Source organism: Zootoca vivipara, chromosome 14 (assembly GCF_963506605.1).
Source record: "Zootoca vivipara chromosome 14, rZooViv1.1, whole genome shotgun sequence".
Classification (NCBI taxonomy): Eukaryota; Metazoa; Chordata; class Lepidosauria; order Squamata; family Lacertidae; genus Zootoca; species Zootoca vivipara.
In genome coordinates, this window is record NC_083289.1 from 54325223 (window position 1) to 54347788 (window position 22566).

The 22566-nt window shown below is 44.1% G+C and overlaps 1 protein-coding gene across 2 annotated transcripts; it reads right to left on the minus strand.

Annotated features, from left to right (window-relative positions):
- Positions 1–867: 867 nt before the first annotated feature.
- On the minus strand, positions 868–7927 carry LOC132593182 (vomeronasal type-2 receptor 26-like). Of its 2 annotated transcripts, none has more exons than XM_060282664.1 (3): positions 7541–7927; positions 3582–3708; positions 868–1842 (listed from the first exon to the last, which is right to left on the minus strand). In XM_060282664.1, exons 1-3 carry the CDS (start codon positions 7580–7582, stop codon positions 941–943), a joined length of 1071 nt encoding a protein of 356 aa, XP_060138647.1. In that variant the 5' UTR covers positions 7583–7927; the 3' UTR covers positions 868–940. The 2 variants fall into 2 exon arrangements, with proteins under 2 accessions (XP_060138647.1, XP_060138648.1); XM_060282665.1 differs by lacking the exon at positions 7541–7927 and adding an exon at positions 6487–6718.
- Between the last annotated feature and the right edge of the window lie 14639 nt (positions 7928–22566).

Consider the following 22566-nt stretch of genomic DNA (forward strand, 5'->3'; position numbering starts at 1 on the left):
ATCTCCACCCCTGTCTCTCCCACTTTCTCATTTGTCACTGCTACGTGTGCCACTACGTGCCCCCTGTCTTTGAGTTCTTTGCTCTCCTACTTTTAAGACTCGCCAGGTTCTGGGAGAGAAGTGGGTCTGGAATACTTTCTAAAGACACTGTATCTGTCAGCTGTCTCCCCCTGTTGCTTCCTCCTCGTCCTCTCCCATTATTTCCCAACTTTCCCCCTCATCTGCCTCTGAGCTGTGACCTCCGTCAACCCCTTTTGTCAATCTACACTGTCTTCCTCTCCCCGCTCCCTGGAGAGGTCAGGCTGGGGAGGCGGCCTTCACCATTCCTCCTAAGGTGAGTCCCTGACGCTATAAGAAGTGAGATTACAGGGAACCAGGCAGAGGCCTTCTCAGTAGTGGCACTTCCCTGTGAAACGCCTTCTCGTAAGATGTCAAGGAGAAGAATATCTATATATCCTTTAGAAGACATCTGAAGGTAGCCCAGTATCAATAAGCCTTCTAGTGCGTAATGTTTTATTATATTTTTATATATGTTGGAAGCCCCCAAGAGTGCCTGGGACAACCCAATCAAAGGGACAGGGAACAGTAACCATGACCATAAATGATGGATTGTATACAAATTGGGAAAAATGTTGATATTAATGATAATCTGGTTGGCCCTTGTGAGAACAGGATGCTGGACTAGATGTGTCATGGGCCGGATCCAACAAGTTCTCCCAATGTTCTTATGTAATACTGTCTTTTTGTGCAAACCACTTTGAGCACAGATTGTGAAAAATGCTGTATGTAAATAAACAGTGACAAGAGAGGAGAGAAAAAAACTGATTATGAAAAAGATAATAAATGGGACACACAAGGGATTTCCTTGGCAAGTTTTATTCCAACAAATGTCTGCATTTTCCAATAATGCAACAATTAAAGGCATCAACGCAATTGACTCTTATTTGCTCCTCCGAATCAAGTGGTCTTTGCTGTTCAATTCAGGCCTCAGAAGGATTATGTACAATTTGGGGAAGAAGATGCAAGCAAGCAGGCCTGCACTGGAGGCCAAGATGCAGAAGATCTCCACAGCCACCATCTGCTTCCCTTTGGTGCTCAGATAAGAGGGGACAAAGGACAGCCAAACGCTGCAGAACACCAACATGCTGAAAGTGATGAACTTGGCTTCGTTGAAACTGTCTGGCAACTTCCTGGCCAGGAAAGCCATGGTGAAGCTGACAATGGCCAGGAATCCCAGGTACCCCAGGACACAATAAAACATGGTGGCAGAGCCTTCGTTGCATTCCACGATGATTTCCTCCGCCAGAGAGTTCATGTCCACATCGGGGAAGGGAGGAGCCGTGCAGAGCCAAAGAGCACAAATACTGGCCTGAAGTGAGCAGCAAGCCAGAAGAACAGAGTTGGCAAGAGATTTCCCCACCCATTTCCTCATCCTGGATCCGGGTTTGGTGGCCATGAACGCCAGAACCACCGTGATGGTTTTGGCCAAGACACAAGACACCGCAATGGAGAAGATGATGCCAAAGGCCGTTTGCCGTAAAGAGCAGCTCACTCGGTGAGGCTGGCCAATGAAGAGCAAGGAGCAGAGGAAGCAGAGCAACAGGGCAAGGAGCAGAGTGTAGGTGAGGTCCCGGTTGTTGGCTTTGACAATGGGAGTGTCCCCGTTCTTAGAGAAGACGCCAAGGACTAAGGCTGTGACCACAGCAAAGAGCAGAGCTAAGGCAGCTAATGTGAATCCCAAAGGCTCGGCGTAGGAAAGGAAATTTTGGCTCTTGGGAATGCAATCATCTCTGTGGCGGTTTGGAAATTGACCGTCTTGGCATTTGAAACAATAATCCGAATCTAAAAAAATAAATGAATCAGATTATTGATATATGAGTTTCCACAACTAGGCAACCTTTTTCTTCTGGCATGTTTCATTCTTTGTAATGAAATGGATTCCTCCATCTCCAATGGTATCTCAAATCTCCTTTGAAAGAAATATTGCTTCTGCTCCCAAAACACAATTCTAAGCTATCAATTAGTTATAAACAAGTATCAGAGATAAGTGGAAACCAGTAGAATGCAATGTGTATTTTTTCTTCATAAAGCAATCAAATCACCAGGAATTTAGGAAGCAAAGTATTGAAGACAGTTAATACGGTGCCATTGAAAGAGCAAACGGTCGTCTCTGCTGAAAAGTGAGAAGCCCACTATGATATCTTGGAGCAGCAGAATTTGAATTTGTGTTTCTGGCTCTCACCCCTAAAACTATAAGGATGGAGGGCTAGGGAAGTCTTCACAAGCTGTGGCAGGTGGGGAGCAGGCAGAGAACTCGGGACATGATCCATGCCAATTTCCACAGGCCTACTTTGGAAAGGTTAAGGTTGTGGCTCTAGTTTGCCCAACTCTCTGCATCTGTTTTCTTTCTTCCATATCTGAGTGCAACTGCTGTTCTGTTTAGGAGTGAGTAAAGGTAAAGGTAGAGGGACCCCTGACCATTAGATCCAGTTGCGGATGACTCTGGGGTTGTCGCGCTCATCTGGCTCTATTGGCCAAGGAAGCCAGCGTACAGCCTCCGGGTCATGTGGCCAGAATGACTAAGCCGCTTCTGGCAAACCAGAGCAGCACACGGAAATGCCATGTCCTTCTACTTGCACTTTGAGAACTGCTAGGTTGGAATTAAAGAACCTTTTAATGAGGGTGAAAGAGGAGAGCGGAAAATATGGTCTGAAGCTCAACATCAAAAAACCAAGATCATGGCCACGGGTCCCATCACCTCCTGGCAAATAGAAGGGGAAGAAATGGAGGCAGTGAGAGATTTTACTTTCTTGGGCTCCTTGATCACTGCAGATGGTGACAGCAGTCACAAAATTAAAAGACGCCTGTTTCTTGGGAGAAAAGCAATGACAAACCTAGACAGCATCTTAAAAAGCAGAGACATCACCTTGCCTACAAAGGTCCGTATAGTTAAAGCTATGGTTTTCCCAGTAGTGATGTATGGAAGTGAGAGCTGGACCATAAAGAAGGCTGATCGCCGAAGAATTGATGCTTTTGAATTATGGTGCTGGAGGAGACTCTTGAGAATCCCATGGACTGCTAGAAGATCAAACCTATCCATTCTTAAGGAAATCAGCCCTGAGTGCTCCCTGGAAGGACAGATCGTGAAGCTGAGGCTCCAATACTTTGGCCACCTCATGAGAAGAGAAGAATCCCTGGAAAAGACCCTGATGTTGGGAAAGATTGAGGGCACTAGGAGAAGGGGACGTCAGAGGACAAGATGGTTGGACAGTGTTCTCGAAGCTACGAACATGAGTTTGACCAAACTGCAGGAGGCAGTGGAAGACAGGAGTGCCTGGCATGCTCTGGTCCATGGGGTCACGAAGAGTCGGACATGACTAAACGACTAAACAACAGTTTGGCAGGAGCAGGGACTGAACAACAGGAGCTTACCCCGTCGCAGGGATTCGAACCGTCGACCTTCTGCTCGGCAAGCCCTAGGCTCTGTGGTTTAACCCACAGTGCCACCGAACTGTTAATAAGGGGAAACTGTTGAAATAGACTAGGCATCATTTTATAAAAGAGCAGATGATGTCTCCTACCTGTTTGATTTGAAATCATCCCATCTGGACATGAAGTGCAGTCATAGCAACAAAATGGCAGCCCTTCCTTCTTTTTCCGGCTGTAGCCTGGCTGGCACCGATCGTTACACAAACCAAGGGGCAGGACCTAGTCAGAAAGAGAGGAGAAGAAGAAGCTCCCTTTTGCATGGTAAAGAACACAGTTTGAACCAAAGAGAAGAGACCATTTGGCAGATTCATGTTATTCCAGAAAGGTGCTGTATGTGTGAATAAATTGTAATGTAAATACGGGGAGTGAAGCAGGAGGGAAACTGGATGGAAAGAGAACAGCGATTCTGAAATAAAGGGAGTTGGCAGAATAGGCAGCATATACATTTGACATTAGGCTCAGAGAAACACAACAAGACAGAATCGCTTCTTTCACAAATGGGTAACTTATCCTCCCCTTGTCTTCTGAGAAATAAGTATTGTTTGGTAACACAGAATTTACTCCTACATTAGGTGGTCCTGTGGTCTAAACCACTGAGCCTCTTGGGCTTGTTCATAAGAAGGTTGTTCAAATCCACACAACAGCGTCAGCTCTCATTGCTCTGTCCCAGCTCCTGCCAACCTAGCAGTTCAAAAGCATACCAGTGCAAGTCAATACAGTCATACCTTGGTTTAAGTACGCTTCGGTTTGAGTACTTTCAGTTTAAGTACTCCGCAGACCCATATGGAATGGATTAATCCACTTTCCATTACTTTCAATGAGAAAATTAGCTTCAGGTTAAGTACGCTTCAGTTTAAGTACTCCGTGGACCGTCTGGAACGGATTAATCCACTTTCCAATACTTTCAGTGGGAAAGTTCAGGTAAAGTACAGACTTCCGGAACCAACTGTGTACTTAAACCGAGGTACCACTGTAAATAGGTACCGCTGTGGCGGGAAGGTAAATGGTGTTTCTGTTGCACTCTGGCTTCTGTCACGGTGTTCCGTTGCGCCATTAGCGGTTTAGTCCTGCTGGCCACATGACCCGAAAATCATCTGCAGACAAATGCCGGCTTCCTTGGCCTGAAAAGCGAGATGAGCGCAGTGTGGGGTTTGCTCATGAGTGTAGGGAAGAATAGGGATAGGGGGAAAGAAAGACAGACAGAGACTTTGACCAGCAAAAGACTCTGAGCACGTCCCCAGTGCATGTGGAGAGTGGAGTCTGTCTCCCCCCTCGTGCCAGGTCCTTTTTATTACACACAAAGGGATTGCATTACAGAATTCAAAAAGGACCAATCAGAATTGTGTTAGCAAACTCTTTCACTGTGGCAGTGGAAACTCATGTGAGCACATCTGCTGTTTATAACAGCGAAAAACTTACTATGTAAGTCACCAGCAATGGGGTTGCCTAGGAAAACTTTTAGAATTCCTTCCCACGCCACACTGCACTCAATAGAGTAAAAACAATTCGGTATGAGGCTTTAGTACTCTGTACATGCCTCAGTACCTCAGGAAGAATCTATGCTCCTTGGTTTGTGACTTTTTAAACCCACATGTCAGAAGCACACATTGGCAATCTGGCTTTTTCCGGGTTTGTCACGTCCCTATCTAGGGAAAAAATTGCAAACTATGTTTGCTGAGCATTGTGCTCTGTGTGTGTGACTTTGGAACCCACATGTCAGATCCTGTCACTGGTATCACGACCTTTTCCGGGTACTCTTTGTGTCACTGACAACACCAACTTCTCCTCCTTTGCGACATTCTGAACACTGGTCCTTTGACCATTTTGGTGACAGACATATCTGCATCTGGGAGTCTTCATGCTTACAACCTGCATGGGAAAATATGGTTAACAGACAATACATGATATGCTGCTGTAACCTTTTCACCCCCCCCCATGTTTACACAACAACACAACATAGTAAAGAACAAACTAATTGTTGCTTTGGTTCTTCTGGTGGATGGTTGCGCTCTGTTTATGACCTGAAACAGAACATACACGCTGCGTTTTGGACCTGGAATGAAAAAAACATGTTAAACCACAAATGCTTTCCAGTTCCATGGCTCCTGGTGCTGTGCACCCTTAAGAGGTCTGCTTACAGCAAATGTCCCCTTTTGAAGCTCTGCTCCTTTGCTGCTGGTCCTCTTGACACGCTGCAGCTAGTGTCCAAAAGTCTTGGCCTCACAGGACAAAAGTTCCACTGCCTGGATCCTCAGCAGTGCCACCTGCTGGTTGCAGTGATGATTGAGATGACGTTACAAGTCAACTCCCTCCCGCTCTGAAGCGTCCTCCCCCAGAACAGGAAACAGTTCCATCTTCAGCCAAAACACGACTGGGGCTTTTGGCTTCAGGAAACATTGCCTCCCACATCACGTGGACGTCGGAGAGATAGCTTCTCGCCATCTTAGAATGTCCAGTGTGGCGTAGATTAAATTCCTACAGAACACACACTGTATGGCTGTTGGCGTCTCTGTAGCACAGCAACCAAACTACTTCTCACAGCTTTCTGGGAACATGAACACAGCTCCCACACATTCCCAAACTATCAGGGAATGGATCAGAAGAATCTTGTCTTCTTAAAGTTCAAGCTTGCTACTTTATGCAGCGTTGGGCTTCTGTAGCACATAAATCAGGCTACACAGTGGCAAATTGCCTTGCTGGCATGAAAACCCAGCTTCGCTTCTGCTGTGCAGGCATTGGGACACCCCCCCCCCCCGTTTCCCAAAACTCCGGGGAAGGGACGTGTTCCTCCTTCCGAGTTCCCTCCATGCAAACTCAGGGAAATAAATCCATTCCTGCTCATCTCTGTTTCGGAGATTATCTGCTGCAGGAACATTTAAGCAGTCATAAATCTTTGCTGCTTCTCTGTGCATGCTATATTGGCAGCTGCACAAACAGCCTGGTCTGCCTAATTTCTACTTTCGATTTCAGGCAGAAAGATTTTGCTGTGTTACTCACAGTCTCCAATGCAGCTTCCTTCCCTTCCGTCTCGGCTTGCTTCTTTCCAGGAGACTCTTCCAAGGGACAATTTCAGCCTCCAGTTCTTTGCTGGCATTGAGGCTATCGCCCCAATCCCTGGGCCCATAACCTATGTCAGGATAAGACCTACAGACGAATAGGACCCTGGCAGAGACACATGCCCGGCTGACATGTTCTCCCCCTCCTGGGCGATCGTTCATAAGCATTCTCCAGCCCGAACATCACAGTGATTGGTGCCAGTCGAACACCAGTGCACTTTACAGATACGCAGAGGTTGTGCAGTTGCGTAACAGACTCAGTAGCACAGCATCTTGGCTAAACTAGTTTATTTATATACGGTATAAACACACAGAGAGCTCTTCATCATGGCTCCCTCCCTTTAGCATCACAAGCCAGAAAGAGAAAGAACAAAGAACAACAGTTCCACTTCAGGAACACGTAAGACAAACGCACAGAAAAGGAAGACAGGCTTCTATCATTTCCCTGTGAAAGACACAGATCAAAGCCAGGAGTTAATCCACAGGATGTTTGCTTGCAGCAATTTTCTTCTGTGCCTGCCTGCAGAAACTGGCAAGCTGAGAACGTGAGACTTAATGGAGAATGAAAGTTAAAATACAGCCAATGCAGCATCTGTAATATTCATATAAGAAATCCTATTCTAATATGATCCAGCCGGAAGGAGTCCATTACGCTGGACTTATGTCCAAAAAAATGTCCTCCTCAAACCGACACAAATGATCATATGAGTTCAAGATCTCTTTATATTAATTTTATGAACACTACAGCGCTGCACCCGATATTTGCCTTGGGCTGGACTTAACCGTCCAGGGGTCCTTGACCTTCCCTTTCCCTTTACTCCGGCATTAATGTGACTGGCTAAGCTTGGCAGGAGAGCTTACTCTATTGTAGCCACCTTTTCATGCATTAACTGGACTTAAGAATGTTATTAATATCAGACGTTATTCTTGTATTTGTATTCTTAACAATAATTTAAAACGTTACCGTATTTTAAAAACCAAGAGTCCACTCCTACCTGATTGAATGCTTTGTGCCATGTGATGGCTTCTTCATCCATGCTGAAGTCAACATAGTGCAAATCCTGTGGTTCTGTCTTCCCAACTTTCACTCGTGAGAAGGTTTGGTTGGGGAAAGTAACCCAGTTAATAACATCAAATCCAGCTGCCAATTCCCCATTCTCATCAAAAGACACAAAGTCCCCAGCACTGTTGTTGAAGGAGATACTCCTCAGGAAGGAGGGAACCTAGACAGGATAAAATGAGGCAAAGGAAAAGTATCAATCAATATTTGTCACATATTGGAAAGGAGTCAAAATGGTGTGGTCCACCTTTGGAGCACATATGGAATTCTGGGAAGTCCACTTGGCCAGGCCCTTAAGTATTTGAGGGTTAGGCTCAGGGGGTTCATGTGCAAAGGCAAAATCGTGCAAAGTCAGGAACCCCCGGAACTGCCCTCCACAAGGCAGAGAGGGGCTTCCAAGGCCTGGGAAGGTTGCAGGAGGACCCTGGGATGCTACTAGAGCCCTGTCATGACCTCCCAACACCCTGGGAAGCAAAGGGGCACCTTCTTTGCTGTCCTCTGGGACGCACCCAGTGTCCTTGTGTCTCCTTCTCCGAGGCTGGCATGGAGTGCACTGCCATGCTCACCTGGCTTTGGGAGGGAAGCTCCCTCATGCCTCCTTCCCAGAGCCTAGCAAGCAAGGAGGAGGCCTGTACACCCAGGGCCCTCCCTGGACCTTCTGAGAGCCTGGTAAGGGCAGGGGAGAAATAAATAGAGAGCAGGTGATGGTGAGTTTTCGCGGCACTCCATTCTTTATTTACTTTCCCCCACCAACATGAGGTTGCAATCACATATGTAATGTGAGCATAACTTGTAGGAACACTACAATCAATGAACTTTGCTAGGCACAGATACAATAATGACCAGATAATTACATTTGAAAATAGCCATATATGTTCCCCTTTGGTGCAGAACCAACTGCTGTCTCTAGAAGATAGTTGATGGTGGTGGATAGAATGGTTGGGCAGTCAGGGTCAGAAACAAACCCATGGGCGTAGGCAGGGGGGCAGGAGGGGGCAATTGCCCCCCCTAGAAGCAGGGCCACTGGCCAGCCTGCCCCACTGCCCGCCCGGTGCCGTCTCCCTTCTCCCTGGCTGGCTGTGGGGCGGGCGGCGGGAAAGCACCAGAGCCGCGCAAAGCGTTTGGCTGGCTTTCCCTCCCTCCGCCCCACAGCCAGCAAGGGAGAAGGGAGACGTCCCTTCTAGCCGGCTGGCTGTGGGGCGGGCGGAGGGAAAGCCAGGCAACCGCTTTGCGCGGCTCTGGGGCTTTCCCTCCACCTGCCCCAGCGATTGCAGAGGGGGAGGAGGGGATCAGAGCAGCCCGATTTCGGGCTGATCCTGGCTCCCCCTCGTCCCTTCCTATCGCGGAGGGGGAGTCGGGAGTCGGAGCAGCCCGATTTCGGGCTGATCCTGGCTCCCCCTTGTCCCTTCCGATCGCGGAGGGGGAGGAGGGAGTCGGAGCAGCCCGATTTCGGGCTGATCCTGGCTCCCCCTCGTCCCTTCTGATCGCGGAGGGGGAGGAGGGAGTCGGAGCAGCCCGATTTCGGGCTGATCCTGGCTCCCCCTCGTCCCTTCCTATCGCGGAGGGGGAGGAGGGAGTCGGAGCAGCCCGATTTTGGGCTGATCCTGGCTCCCCCTCGTCCCTTCCTATCGCGGAGGGGGAGTCGGGAGTCGGAGCAGCCCGATTTCGGGCTGATCCGATGTGGCCCCGCCCCCGCCCCTTGGCCCCGCCCCTTGCTCCCCGCCCCTTGCCCCCCCTGACTTTCATCCTGGCTACGCCCCTGAACAAACCTAAATGCCACCCAAGGAAAGTACTGGAGATGTTCTTCCTGGATAAAAACCTCCCACCTTTCTGATATTAAGACATCATGAGGCCCAGTTTAACATGCCTCCTTCTCCACCACTCCTGACATATCAGCATCACAAACACACAGGACAGCAGAACATGGAGCTCCTTCCACAACATTGTTGAGTTTGACAAAGAGGTGTCATTTCAGTGTGAGGAAGTAAAGGAGGAGATACTTCCACCTCTGCAACTTGAAGGGGAAGGACAGGGAATATATTGATTCTGGCTCCAACTTGAAGGCAAGGAAAACAGGGAAGCACTGAAAAGGAAAATGCTGTAAAAGGTTTTTTCTTCTGTGTGTATTCAGTCATCCAATATATTAGCCCCATGCAAAGATTTATTCCGCATATGAAATCTTACCTGCCAAGGTTGCAGTTTGGGAGGATCGAGCCCACCTCTGCCTGCCATCCTTCTGTGTTTTGGACTGGATGAGAGAATCTTGTGCAAAGTATATGCAATGGCATAAACCGCATTATAGGTACTGTAACTTTGACCAGTCATGGTCATTTCAAAAATGTGCCCAGGAAGGCTCTCCAGACTCTCATTGCCAGTGCATGTGTCTCTGCTTTCATTGGGGTCATTGGAAACAGAAAATAAGCAGTTGAATGCCAGTTCCCAAAAAGCCTGGAGGAACCCATCTCCATTTGGAGAGTTAGGGTTTAGAGTTTGAAGGAATTCTTTAAATCCCTGGACTTTTTCTGTGTGAATTGCAAAAGACAGGGCACCATCGAAGACTTGAATATCGCTAAACCTTTGCAACATTTCTGATGAGAAGGCCCATTGGGCTGTCAAAATCCACACTTTGCCTACAGAATCCTCTGCAATATCTTCAGCTAATGAGGACCAATAAATCATCCATTTCACAGCTGCAATGGTCTGAGGTTCTGCATATACAACTAATATATTGACTTCACAGATCATCAGGAACGAGAACTTATCCCTAATGAGTTCCAATGAACTGAAATGACCCATCCCTTGAGATAAGGATGGTACTTTTTCTTTGAAGGCTGTGCAGACTCCATTCTGGGAAAGCATTGGCACTAAGATTTGCATAAACTTCTCTCCATTCTCATCATCTGATGCAACAAGTCCAACCCACGTCCATTGGAAATGAAGAAGCAGCTTGACAATCCCTGCATATTGATATTTCTCATTGGGCACCGTCCGGAAGAAGGTTTGGAGCTGCAACTCGGTCCTCCTCACTGCAGCTAATGCACAATAAGCAATCTAAGGAAGAAGTCAATCTCACAATCATGGGAGAGTTATAGTAAATGGTTGGATTCATCTGAGATAACTGCTTGAAGTGGAACCCATGAGAATTTATTGAAGATACAAATATATTCTTTAGTTTTTTATAACGAGGAATTTGAATGAATGTAATAATTATATCAATATTAGTAATAATAATAATAATAATAATAATAATAATAATAATAATAATAATAATAAATTATTTACATCCCACCCACTCTGGGCGCCTCCCAAGAGAATATTAAGACATGATAAAACATCAGACATTAAAATCTTCCTCAGATGTCTTCTATGCATCAGGTTTTAGGACATAAAACACTGAATCTATTACTCATCAATGACAACATCTTGGCCAGGTTTATCATTTACAATGAAGTATGTAGAAAGTGAAATATTTCTCAAGTGATATTAGATCTATGAGGATTAAATGCTCCAATCTTTTGTTCCCTAATGATACTGTAATTTCCGTTAAAGGTTTCCGGGGGCGGAGCTTGGTCCACAGCCTGGTGAGGTCAGGGCCGTAAGGCACGCCCCAACGGTGGCCACAGGAGGAGTTCCGGTAGATGTACATCACTGGGCTCCTTTCTGGAGGTTAATTTCTCCCAGACTGCAACACACGGGTTGCAGTCGGATATAGTCGGTTAGGGTCCAATGCCTAAGCCAATACCGCTCAACATTCGTAACCAATAAAGTTGTGGCCTTTTCGCCCACTTAAATCTATTCATTGTGTCTTGCGACTTATTTCACGGGGAAGGGGGGACATTGCCACACAAACTAGTGCAGATCTCCAGCAGTAGCTGGTGGGGAGGGGTAGCATCCTTTCTCTGCCCTCTCGCAACTGGTGTTGTGCAGCTTCCTGGGAGGAGGATTCCTACTAGTGCATTCACACTGCACCAACCTCCCTCTCTGTTCCTGAAATTTCTCTGTAATAAAACAGCTGCTTTGAGATCTCGTATAAAATGTCCTGGGAGATTGAAGTGTTTTCCTACTGGTTTCTCTGTCTTGTGGTTCTTGATGTCAGATTTATGTCCATTTATCCTTTGGCGTAGGGTTTGGCCTGTTTGTCCAATATAGAGAGCTGAAGGGCACTGTTGGCATTTGATGGCATACACAATGTTAGAAGATAAGCAATTGAATAGTCCTGAGATGGTATGTTGGATGTTGTTGGGGCCAGTAATGGTGTTGTCTGGGTGTATGTGGCAGCAAAGTTGGCATCTGGGTTTATTGCAGGCTCTGGTACCAGTGTCCATGTTAAGTCTGGTGGTTGTATTATTGTGGGTGAGGAGTTGTTTAAGATTGGGTGGCTGTCTGTAGGCAATGAAAGGTCTTCCTCCCAGAGCTTGAGAAAGGGAGCTGTCATTGTCCAGGAGAGGCTGTAAATCTCTGATGATGCGTTGTACTGTTTTAACTTGGGAGCTGTATGTGATGACTAGTGGTGTTCTGTTATTTTCTTTTTTGGGTCTGTCTTGCAGCAGGTTCTCTCTAGGTATCAGTCTGGCTCTGTTGATCTGTTGTTTAACTTCATCAGGTGGATATTTTAGTTCTAAAAAGGTTTGCTGTAGATCTCTTAGGTGAGATTCTCTGTCTGTAGAGTTGGAACAGATGTGGTTGTAATGTAGGGCCTGGCTGTATATGATGGATTGTTTGGTATGTTTGGGATGGTAGCTAGAAGCATGTAGATATGTTTGTCGGTCAGTTGGTTTTCTGTATAAGGTGGTGTCTATACGTCCATCCTGTATTTTCATAGTAGTGTCCAGAAAATGTATTTCTTGCATAGATTGGTTCATTGTTAGGTTGATGGTGGGGTGAAAGTCATTGAATGTCTGGTGGAAGGTTTCCAGGGTCTGTTGTCCATGTGTCAACTCAGACCAACATGGCTACCTACCTGTAATCCAGAATGCGGCAGCCAAAACCATATAAAACTGGTCCTAAAGTATTGACATTGGCTCCCAGTATGTTTCTGAGCACAATTCCAAGTGTTGGTGCTGATCTTTAAAGCCCTAAATGGCCTCCGTCCAGTATACCTGAAGGAGCTCCACCCCCATCATTCAGACCAGACACTGAGGTCCAACTCCAAGGGCCTTCTGGCAATTCCCTCCCTGCGAGAAGTGAGGTTACAGGGAAGCAGGGAGAGGGCCTTCTCGGTGGTGGTGCCTGCCTTGTGGAACGCCCTCCTATCAGTTGTCAAGGAAATAAACAACCACCTGACTTTTAGAAGGCATCTGAAAGCAGCCCTTTATCAGGAAGTTTCTAATGTTTGATGCTTTGCTGTGGTTTTATAACTTGGTTGAAGCTACCCAGAGTGACTGGATCAACCCAGTAAGATGGCTGGCACATTATTTATTATTATTATTATTATTATTATTATTATTATTAATTATTATTATTATTTTATTATTATACCTGTGGAATCTTGTAGATGCCTAAGATCGTAGTCATGTGAAGGGAGATGTCGGAGTCAAGTGCTCCAATAACAGCCATCATATTTCTTTTCTTGTCACATTTGAAGTTGGGGACAATCCTTCTTGTGCTGGACAGAAGTTTCAGAGTGTTCTGATAAGTCATCCTTGTATTGACGAAGCTATCATAGAGGTGTATCCCAAAGCTCATATTCGGTACGATGTTAGGGTTCTCATTGATTTCTTTCACAGCAAATACCAGGGAGAGGGTATTCTGGTAGTCCTTCAGTGTTGAACTAATAAAAGAGTTGTAGGTGATTTTCTGGCTTATTCCACAAATAAGCAAAAAACACCCTCACATGCATTGTGTTTCCTAACACTTGATAATGGAAATCCATGGTCACTATTCAGTCAGCTTTAGGAATATAGCATCTAAATAGCATTCAGTTTTTATGAAAATGATGTATAGATGGTATTGAACAAGAACTAATGAATGCTGGAAATGTAATGAGAAAGAAGGTACTTTTTACCACATGTGGTGGACCTGTAAAGTGGTAAAGGCTTTCTGGAAAATAATATATAATGAGTTAAAGAAAATGTTAAAAAGTACTTTTGTTAAAAAACCAGAAGCCTTTTTATTAGGTGTAGTAGGTGAAGATTTTCTTTTCCAACAATACAAGAGATGACTACACATGGATATCACCAAATGGGCAGCATCGAAATCAGATTGATTATATTCTCTGCAGTCAAAGATGGAGAAGCTCTATACAGTCAGCAAAAACAAGACCTGGAGCTGACTGTAACTCAGATCATCAGCTTCTTATAGCAAAATTCCAGCTTAAACTGAAGAAAGTAGGAAAAACCACTAGGCCAGTAAGATACAATCTAAATCAAATCCCTTATGAATACACAGTGGAAGTGAGGAACAGGTTTAAGGATTTAGATTTGGTGGACAGAGTGCCTGAAGAACTATGGATGGAGGCTCGTAACATTATACAGGAGGCAGCAACAAAAACCATCCCAAGGAAAAGGAAATGCAAGAAAGCAAAATGGCTGTCCAATGAGGCCTTACAAATAGCGGAGGAGAGGAGGCAAGCAAAATGCAAGGGAGATAGGGAAAGATACAGGAAACTGAATGCAGATTTCCAAAAAATAGCAAGGAGAGACAAGAGGGTCTTCTTAAATGAGCAATGCAAAGAAATAGAGGAAAACAATAGAATGGGGAAAACCAGAGATCTGTTCAAGAAAATTGGAGATATGAAAGGAACATTTCGTACAAAGATTACCATAATCAAGGACAAAAGTGGTAAGGACCTAACAGAAGCAGAAGACATCAAGAAGAGGTGGCAAGAATACACAGAGGAATTATACCAGAAAGATATGGAGGTCTCGTACACCCCAGGTAGTGTGGTTGCTGACCTTGAGCCAGACATCCTGGAGAGTGAAGTCAAATGGGCCTTAGAAAGCACTGCTAATAACAAGGCCAGTGGAAGTGATGATATTCCAGCTGAACTATTTAAAATTTTAAAAGATGATGCTGTTAAGGTGCTACACCCAATATGCCAGCAAGTTTGGAAAACTCAGCAATGGCCAGAGGATTGGAGAAGATCAGTCTACATCCCAATTCCAAAGAAGGGCAGTGCCAAAGAATGCTCCAACTACCGCACAATTGCGCTCATTTCACACGCTAGCAAGGTTATGCTTAAAATTCTACAAGGCAGGCTTAGGCAGTATGTGGACCGAGAACTCCCAGAAGTGCAAGCTGGATTTCGAAAGGGCAGAGGAACCAGAGACCAAATAGCAAACATGCGCTGGATTATGGAGAAAGCTAGAGAGTTCCAGAAAAACGTCTACTTCTGCTTCATTGACTATGCAAAAGCCTTTGACTGTGTCGACCACAGCAAACTATGGCAAGTTCTTAAAGAAATGGGAGTGCCTGATCACCTCATCTGTCTCCTGAGAAATCTCTATGTGGGACAAGAAGCTACAGTTAGAACTGGATATGGAACAATTGATTGGTTCAAAATTGGGAAAGGAGTACGACAAGGTTGTATATTGTCTCCCTGCTTATTTAACTTATATGCAGAATTCATCATGCGAAAGGCTGGACTAGATTAATCCCAAACCGGAATTAAGATTGCCGGAAGAAATATCAACAATCTCAGATATGCAGATGACACAACCTTGATGGCAGAAAGTGAGGAGGAATTAAAGAACCGCATAATATGGTCTGAAGCTCAACATCAAAAAAACCAAGATCATGGCCACTGGTCCCATCATCTCTTGGCAAATAGAAGGGGAAGAAATGGAGGCAGTGAGAGATTTTACTTTCTTGGGCTCCTTGATCACTGCAGATGGTGACAGCAGTCATGAAATTAAAAGACGCCTGCTTCTTGGGAGAAAAGCAATGACAAACCTAGACAGCATCTTAAAAAGCAGAGACATCACCTTGCCTACAAAGGTCCGTATAGTTAAAGCTATGGTTTTCCCAGTAGTGATGTATGGAAGTGAGAGCTGGACCATCAAGAAGGCTGAACGCCGAAGAATTGATGCTTTTGAATTATGGTGCTGGAGGAGACTCTTGAGAGTCCCATGGACTGCAAGAAGATCAAACCTATCCATTCTTAAGGAAATCAGCCCTGAGTGCTCCCTGGAAGGACAGATCGTGAAGCTGAGGCTCCAATACTTTGGCCACCTCATGAGAAGAGAAGAATCCTTTGAAATGACCCTCATGTTGGGAAAAATTGAGGGCACTAGGAGAAGGGGACGACAGAGGACGAGATGGTTGGACAGTGTTCTCGAAGCTACGAACATGAGTTTGACCAAACTGCGGGAGGCAGTGGAAGACAGGAGTGCCTGGCGTGCTATGGTCCATGGGGTCACGGAGAGTTGGACACGACTAAACGACTCAACAACAACTAGGTGAAGATAAAATACTTTTGATGTTTGCAACAACTGCAGCAAGAATTCTTTTAGCCTCAAAATGCAACAACGAGAAGCACCAAAGAAAGAAGAGTGGCAGACAAAAATGATGGACTTTGCTGAACTGATGAAACTGACAGGGAAAATCTAGAACCAGCAAGGTCAAATACTCCAAAAAGACTGGAGGAAATAAATATTGTATTGGAAAGATCACTGTAAGCATTTAACATCACTAGCAGGGTTGTGTGAAGACTTGTAATGTGAAATTTTCTTCCTTTTTATTTTAACTTTACTTTTAATGTTTTTTGTATTAGTGGACTTAAAATTGGAAAACATATAAAACGCAATGATACAAAGGTTAAATTTGAAAGCCATGAGGTGGGGAGGAAGGAAGTTGAATGGTTTGAAACAGCCAGAGAAGTAAAGTTGATAACAATGTTGGGATTGTGTATTACTAAATGGAAAACCAATAAAAATTATTATAACATAAAGAAATAAAAAATATTCAATTTAATCAGACATAACTAAAAAAAGAGGTAAAATAATGTATGTAAATCCAAAAGAGCTTTGAAGTTGCTAACAAGCCAGGAAGAATGTTAGCATGGCAACTAAAGAAAAAACAAAAAGAAAAGACAATAGAAAAATTAATAGAGGAAGGAAAAGTCATAGACCATGCAAAAGAAACACACACATATAAACATTATTCGCTTATCTCTTCTTAGAGGTATTGATTTCTTTTAGTTTACTCTGCATATACCACCAATATTGTTTAAATGGTCCAGCTGGGAATATGATCCAAAATCTTTGATATTCCTGTCTCACAGCATCTATTACTGTCAGATTAAATGATGCTGATTGTGAATGTGAGGATCAAGTTTTGCTTCGAAGTAAAATTGTCCATCCTTGGTGTGAAAGGAAACACAGAGGGAGGAGGAGGATCAAGCATGAGATCAGGGGAGAAAGAATAGATCAGGTGGGGAGAAAGCAGAAGAGGCAGAAGACAGAAATCTCCAGATCAGGAATAAGGCAACGTAGAAGAAGATGCCAAGATCACAATATAAAGAGAAGGAAGTGTATTTTTAACCTTCCCACTTGTAAAAAGTCATATGCAAATGTTTTCTGAGCATGCCATGGTTTGTACAGTGTAGTTGTAGCCTATAGCAGCATATAGATGTGTACACTATGAAGGTGAGAGTGATTTCCTTACAAAGGATCATCTGTAAATTTTGTGTTTGGGTGGTCCTGGAAATCTTTTCCTTCAGATGGATAGCCAAAAGTATTAATAATTCCTCCAATGATCAGGTCTCCTCTCTGATAATACTGGTATGGAAACTCGAAAGGATCCGTCATGGTGCATCTCTCAGAGTCAGTTGGAGGCATCTGGAGCCACAGGAAGAGAAGGAGCAGCAGCAGAAATGCTCCTCTCATCTTGACCAAGAGTTACGCAGAAAGGCAGATCTCTTTCTCCTCCATTGTAAATTGCATTACCAGAACTTTCATTTAATAGCCCTGGATTACTGTGATTAAGGGAAGGTGCCAAAGATCTGACCCATGAAATCCTTTGTGTCCAGAATTTCTCACAGAAGTTCTGAATGACACAGGGTTTATTTAATATAAGCTTTTACACTCTGATGCTGACTGTGTTCATGGCCTGACATGGGATTTGGCAAGAGGGATGATGAAACCCATCAGTTTGATTTAATTACTGGTTCCAAAGTTATCTCCGTAGAGGATTGCGCTCTTTGAGAGAAAATAATAACAGCAAAGTAATCATACATATTTCTCATTCAGCAGTGCACTGGGACTGGCCAGTCACAGGAAAGCAAGCAGCCCACCTGCCAACCGGTAATCTGAAGGGAGCTCCCTAGTTTTTCCAAATCTCTTCCTCAATCACACATTTTCCTCAAGTATGACCAATGGAGACAGGATTTTCAGGATTTTGGACCCCAGGGGCGGCAGCAGCAGCAGCAGCAGCAGCAGCAACAACAACAACAACAACAACTGGTGTATCCTTGTACACCAGTTAAGGAAAGGAAGGAAACAGTTAGAATAAGGCAGACTCCAGTTGCATGTGCAATACAGGGTGTTAACTTCCCTTAAAAAATAGAGAAATGGTTAGTGTTTGCCAGACATTTGTGTTTCTAAACACTTCAGAAAACCCTTCTTGCATGAACCAACAGTTTAATCTGACTATTTATTTGTAAAGATATGGAGAAATGCAAGAATGCGGCAGCTAGACTGGTGACTGGGAGCAGCCGCCGAGACCACATAACACCAGTCCTGAAAGACCTACATTGGCTCCCAGTATGATTCCGAGCACAATAAAGTGTTGGTGCTGACCTTGAAAGCCCTAAACGGCCTCGGCCCAGTATACCTGAAGGAGCATCTCCACTCCCATTGTTCAGCCTGGACACTGAGGTCCAGCTCCGAGGGCCTTCTGGCAGTTCCTTCCCTGCGAGAAGTGAGGCTACAGGGAACCAGGCGGAGGGCCTTATTGGTAGAGGTGCCCGCCCTGTGGAATGCCCTTCCTCCAGATGTCAAGCTAATAAGCAACTATCCTATTTTTAGAAGATATTTGAAGTCAGCTCTGTTTAGGGAAGTTTTAATGTTTGGTGTTTTATGTTTTCATCATCATCATTATCATCATTATGTTGGGAGCTGCCCAGAGTTGCTGGGGATCCCAAGCCAGATGGGTGGGGCATGTATGTATGTATGTATGTATGTATGTATGTATAAATAAATACTACTGCTACTACTACTATTTTTTCCATTTCCCAAACCAAGATTCTAACCTTCCAGTCAGAGATGTGTCTATTCCTGAATTTTCTGCTAATTCCCCTGCTAAAATAGTAAGACCCTGCAAGGCTCTCGTGATGGTTCCATTGGGTGCTGTGTTCTTTTATCCATTTCTGTCTGGGGACTTTCCCCACTATCGCTGTTAATTTAGCTAAATTCATAAATTCCACTAGCTTGATACGCCAATCTTGTATAGTCGGTAGCTTCTCTCCCTTCCAATTCTGCGCAATTAACAATGGAAATACGTAGAGGATTACCTTCGGGCTGAAGGTATTAGTGCTAGATGGGTAATTTGCCTTGATTAAATTCACACAAGTTTACTGGAATTGTAGGAATAGGAGAATAAAATGAGATATGGAGTTAAAAGATAAGTTTATAAGGGAAAGCATAGTAGTGCTCACTATAATAGGGAATCGATATGGAAATGCTGGGAAGTTTATTGTATTTTCTTTTGTCTTGTTTTTCTTTTTCTTTTTTCTTTTTTCTTCCTTTTTCTTTCTATTTTTATTTTTTGCTAATAAGTTAAGTTTGGTTTTTGTATAATTTGCATAATTTTGATTTGCTTTCTTATTTGTGTTATATTGATTCTTTTTGATTTGTATTGATTTATGTTACGTTGAATTATGTTGATTTTATGGTAAATGTGTTTAATATTTAATAAAGTATTTTAAAAAAATACATTGGGTGCTGTGTTGTTAGGAATAAAGGTACAACATCTTTCACCAAACATTACACACACGCCTCCTTTTTCTGCCAATACCATATCTAAGTCCACCCTATTTTCCCAAGCCATCCTGTTTGTAGCATCTAATTGGTCAGCTATTCCTTTCACTTCATCTCTGGTATAATTCAGAAAGCTCTATTGGTTATAATATATAATTGATCCAATCTACATTATTGTTGATTGTGACCCACCAAAACAAGAAAGATTCCTACCCTGCTCATTCATTTGTTTATTACGGTTATAGACCAGCTCGAAAGGCACATTTAGGACAGCTTTCACAAGAATAAAATATGCATTTAAAACAATATACAGCAAACAGCTTTAGAATTAAAATTAAGTTAAATGCATAGACACGTGAGAACCTAAAATTTAAAGTTTGAGATACCATACAGATTGGCCCTAACACCCTGGAGGCTCACCTGGAGTGTTTTCCCAGCAGTCTAATTTGTTTTGGGGGGTGGTCTGTGCCTACAAATCTGCGCGCAGAATCTGGCAACCATCCATGTCATCTTTTGATCTTTGCCTAAGAGGAGAGCATTAAGTTAGGCTTATCCGGAAGGTCAGCAAGCCTCTCCAGTTGGGGGGCAATGGTATCTCTGCATACCTTGTCATAAAAGGGGCATCTAAAAAGCAAATGTTCGGGGCTTCCTATTTCCCCTAGTGGGCAGGCACAAAATCTCTGGGCATATGAGACTTTCCCAAAAGATCCTTCCAAAACCAGTGAGGGCAATGCCAAACTTCGGGTGAGAGTAAAGGCCCTTCTTGTGTTTCTGGATTCGAGGAAACAGAGGTATGCTCCCGGGGCAGCAACTTCTCTCTCGTTTTCTGCAATTATAAAATCAGGGGACCTCAAGCAGTCCTGTTGTCTCTCGGAATCCGTGATTCTTTGCCTGACCTCAGATCTTGCTTGCCCCAGGCCCAAATTTAAAAGGGCTTGAGGAGTAAAGCACAATTTCTGGAGAGTGTTCAGGACTGGTCTGCCAAGCAGACTGGAACCGGTCGCATAGAATCAGTGGAGCTATGCCTTGGGGGTCTGAAGCTGCTTTGCTCTCAGACACATGTTCCATAAATCTTGCAGAGCGAATAAGCACAGCAGTGAGCCATGAGATGTGCACTAGCTACTTTTTATTTCTAAATCTAGACAGAACAGAAAGTGATCATGTCTTCTCAGTCGGAGAGAAGGGGGGGGGGACACACACAGCAGGAAACAGAATACAACAACATCCGTTCCCTGTGACTTCCAGCAGTCCTTTTGCTGAAACATGTAAACAGACAGACTTGTGACTGTCCAAGAGCTGCACAGTGAGACAACAGAATTCCAACAGAGAGGTCCATTTCCCCATCCATGATCAAGTCATGGGTGACACTTTAAGGAACACCCTTGTTGATAGGTGTATCCTCCTCGCCAGGATCAGACCCAGAGGCAGGAACAGTCTTCAGACATCAACTGAGCCTGCCTCCTCAGAAATGACATGGTCTGGTCCTCAAGCAGGTCCTCCTCCTACCCATGATCACTGACATCAGGTGTCCCAATACGTCCCCCGAGTGGAACCTGATCATATTGATAAGTTCAAGTGGTTACTTAGAAACCCTTAATTGTACACCTAATTATGTAATGTGGGTATCAAGTTCAGCACAAGGACACAGTCTGTATTGAGCTAATAAAAGACAATAAAGACGCTTCTCGTTCCTGTTCCATTTCAAAGATGCACGGGCACATTCTGGCCTTGGCAATTGCTGTAAAGGAGAACGAGAAGAATCCCAAACTCTTGCCAAACATCACTATAGGATTCCACATTATCAATGGCTATTACATTGCAAAGATGACCTAGAAAGCCATCCTGAACCTGCTTTGTAGACCACAGTTGTCATCCTCAATTTCATCTGTGTTTATCAGAAACAATTAATTAGTGTCATGGGAGGATATGTGACTGAACCCTGTGCCTTTATGGCCAATATTGTTGCCATCTACAGGATTCCACAGGTAGGTCATTATCATGAGTATACAAAAACTTCATCACACATAATTTTAAATGTTTTAAAAATATTTTGTATTAATTTTCATTTTTCACACCACACATAAAACAGCATGACTCACAACACATCAACCACATTGCTTACATAATTTTAAATGTTGTCTATTTTTAATCCACTGGAATAGTTATGTTATGTTTTATGTTATGTTGTGTTGTGTTGTGTTGTGTTGTGTTGTGCTGTGCTGTGCTATGCTATGCTATGCTATGCTATGTTATGTTATAAATATACCACCCTTCCTTGCAGGGGAGCCCAAGGTGGCAAAGAAAAAGTGATAAAATAATAAAACCTCATATGGGGATCATTTCCTGAGAAATCTCTATGTGGGACAAGAAGCTACAGTTAGAACTGGATATGGAACAACTGATTGGTTCAAAATTGGGAAAGGAGTACGACAAGGTTGTATATTGTCTCCCTGCTTATTTAACTTATATGCAGAATTCATCATGCGAAAGGCTGGACTAGATGAATCCCAAGCCGGAATTAAGATTGCCGGAAGAAATATCAACAACCTCAGATATGCAGATGACACAACCTTGATGGCAGAAAGCGAGGAGGAATTAAAGAACCTTTTAATGAGGGTGAAAGAGGAGAGCGCAAAATATGGTCTGAAGCTCAACATCAAAAAAACCAAGATCATGGCCACTGGTCCTATCACCTCCTGGCAAATAGAAGGGGAAGAAATGGAGGCAGTGAGAGATTTTACTTTCTTGGGCTCCTTGATCACTGCAGATGGTGACAGCAGTCACGAAATTAAAAGACGCCTGCTTCTTGGGAGAAAAGCAATGACAAACCTAGACAGCATCTTAAAAAGCAGAGACATCACCTTGCCTACAAAGGTCCGTATAGTTAAAGCTATGGTTTTCCCAGTAGTGATGTATGGAAGTGAGAGCTGGACCATAAAGAAGGCTGAACGCCGAATAATTGATGCTTTTGAATTATGGTGCTGGAGGAGACTCTTGAGAGTCCCATGGACTGCAAGAAGATCGAACCTATCCATTCTTAAGGAAA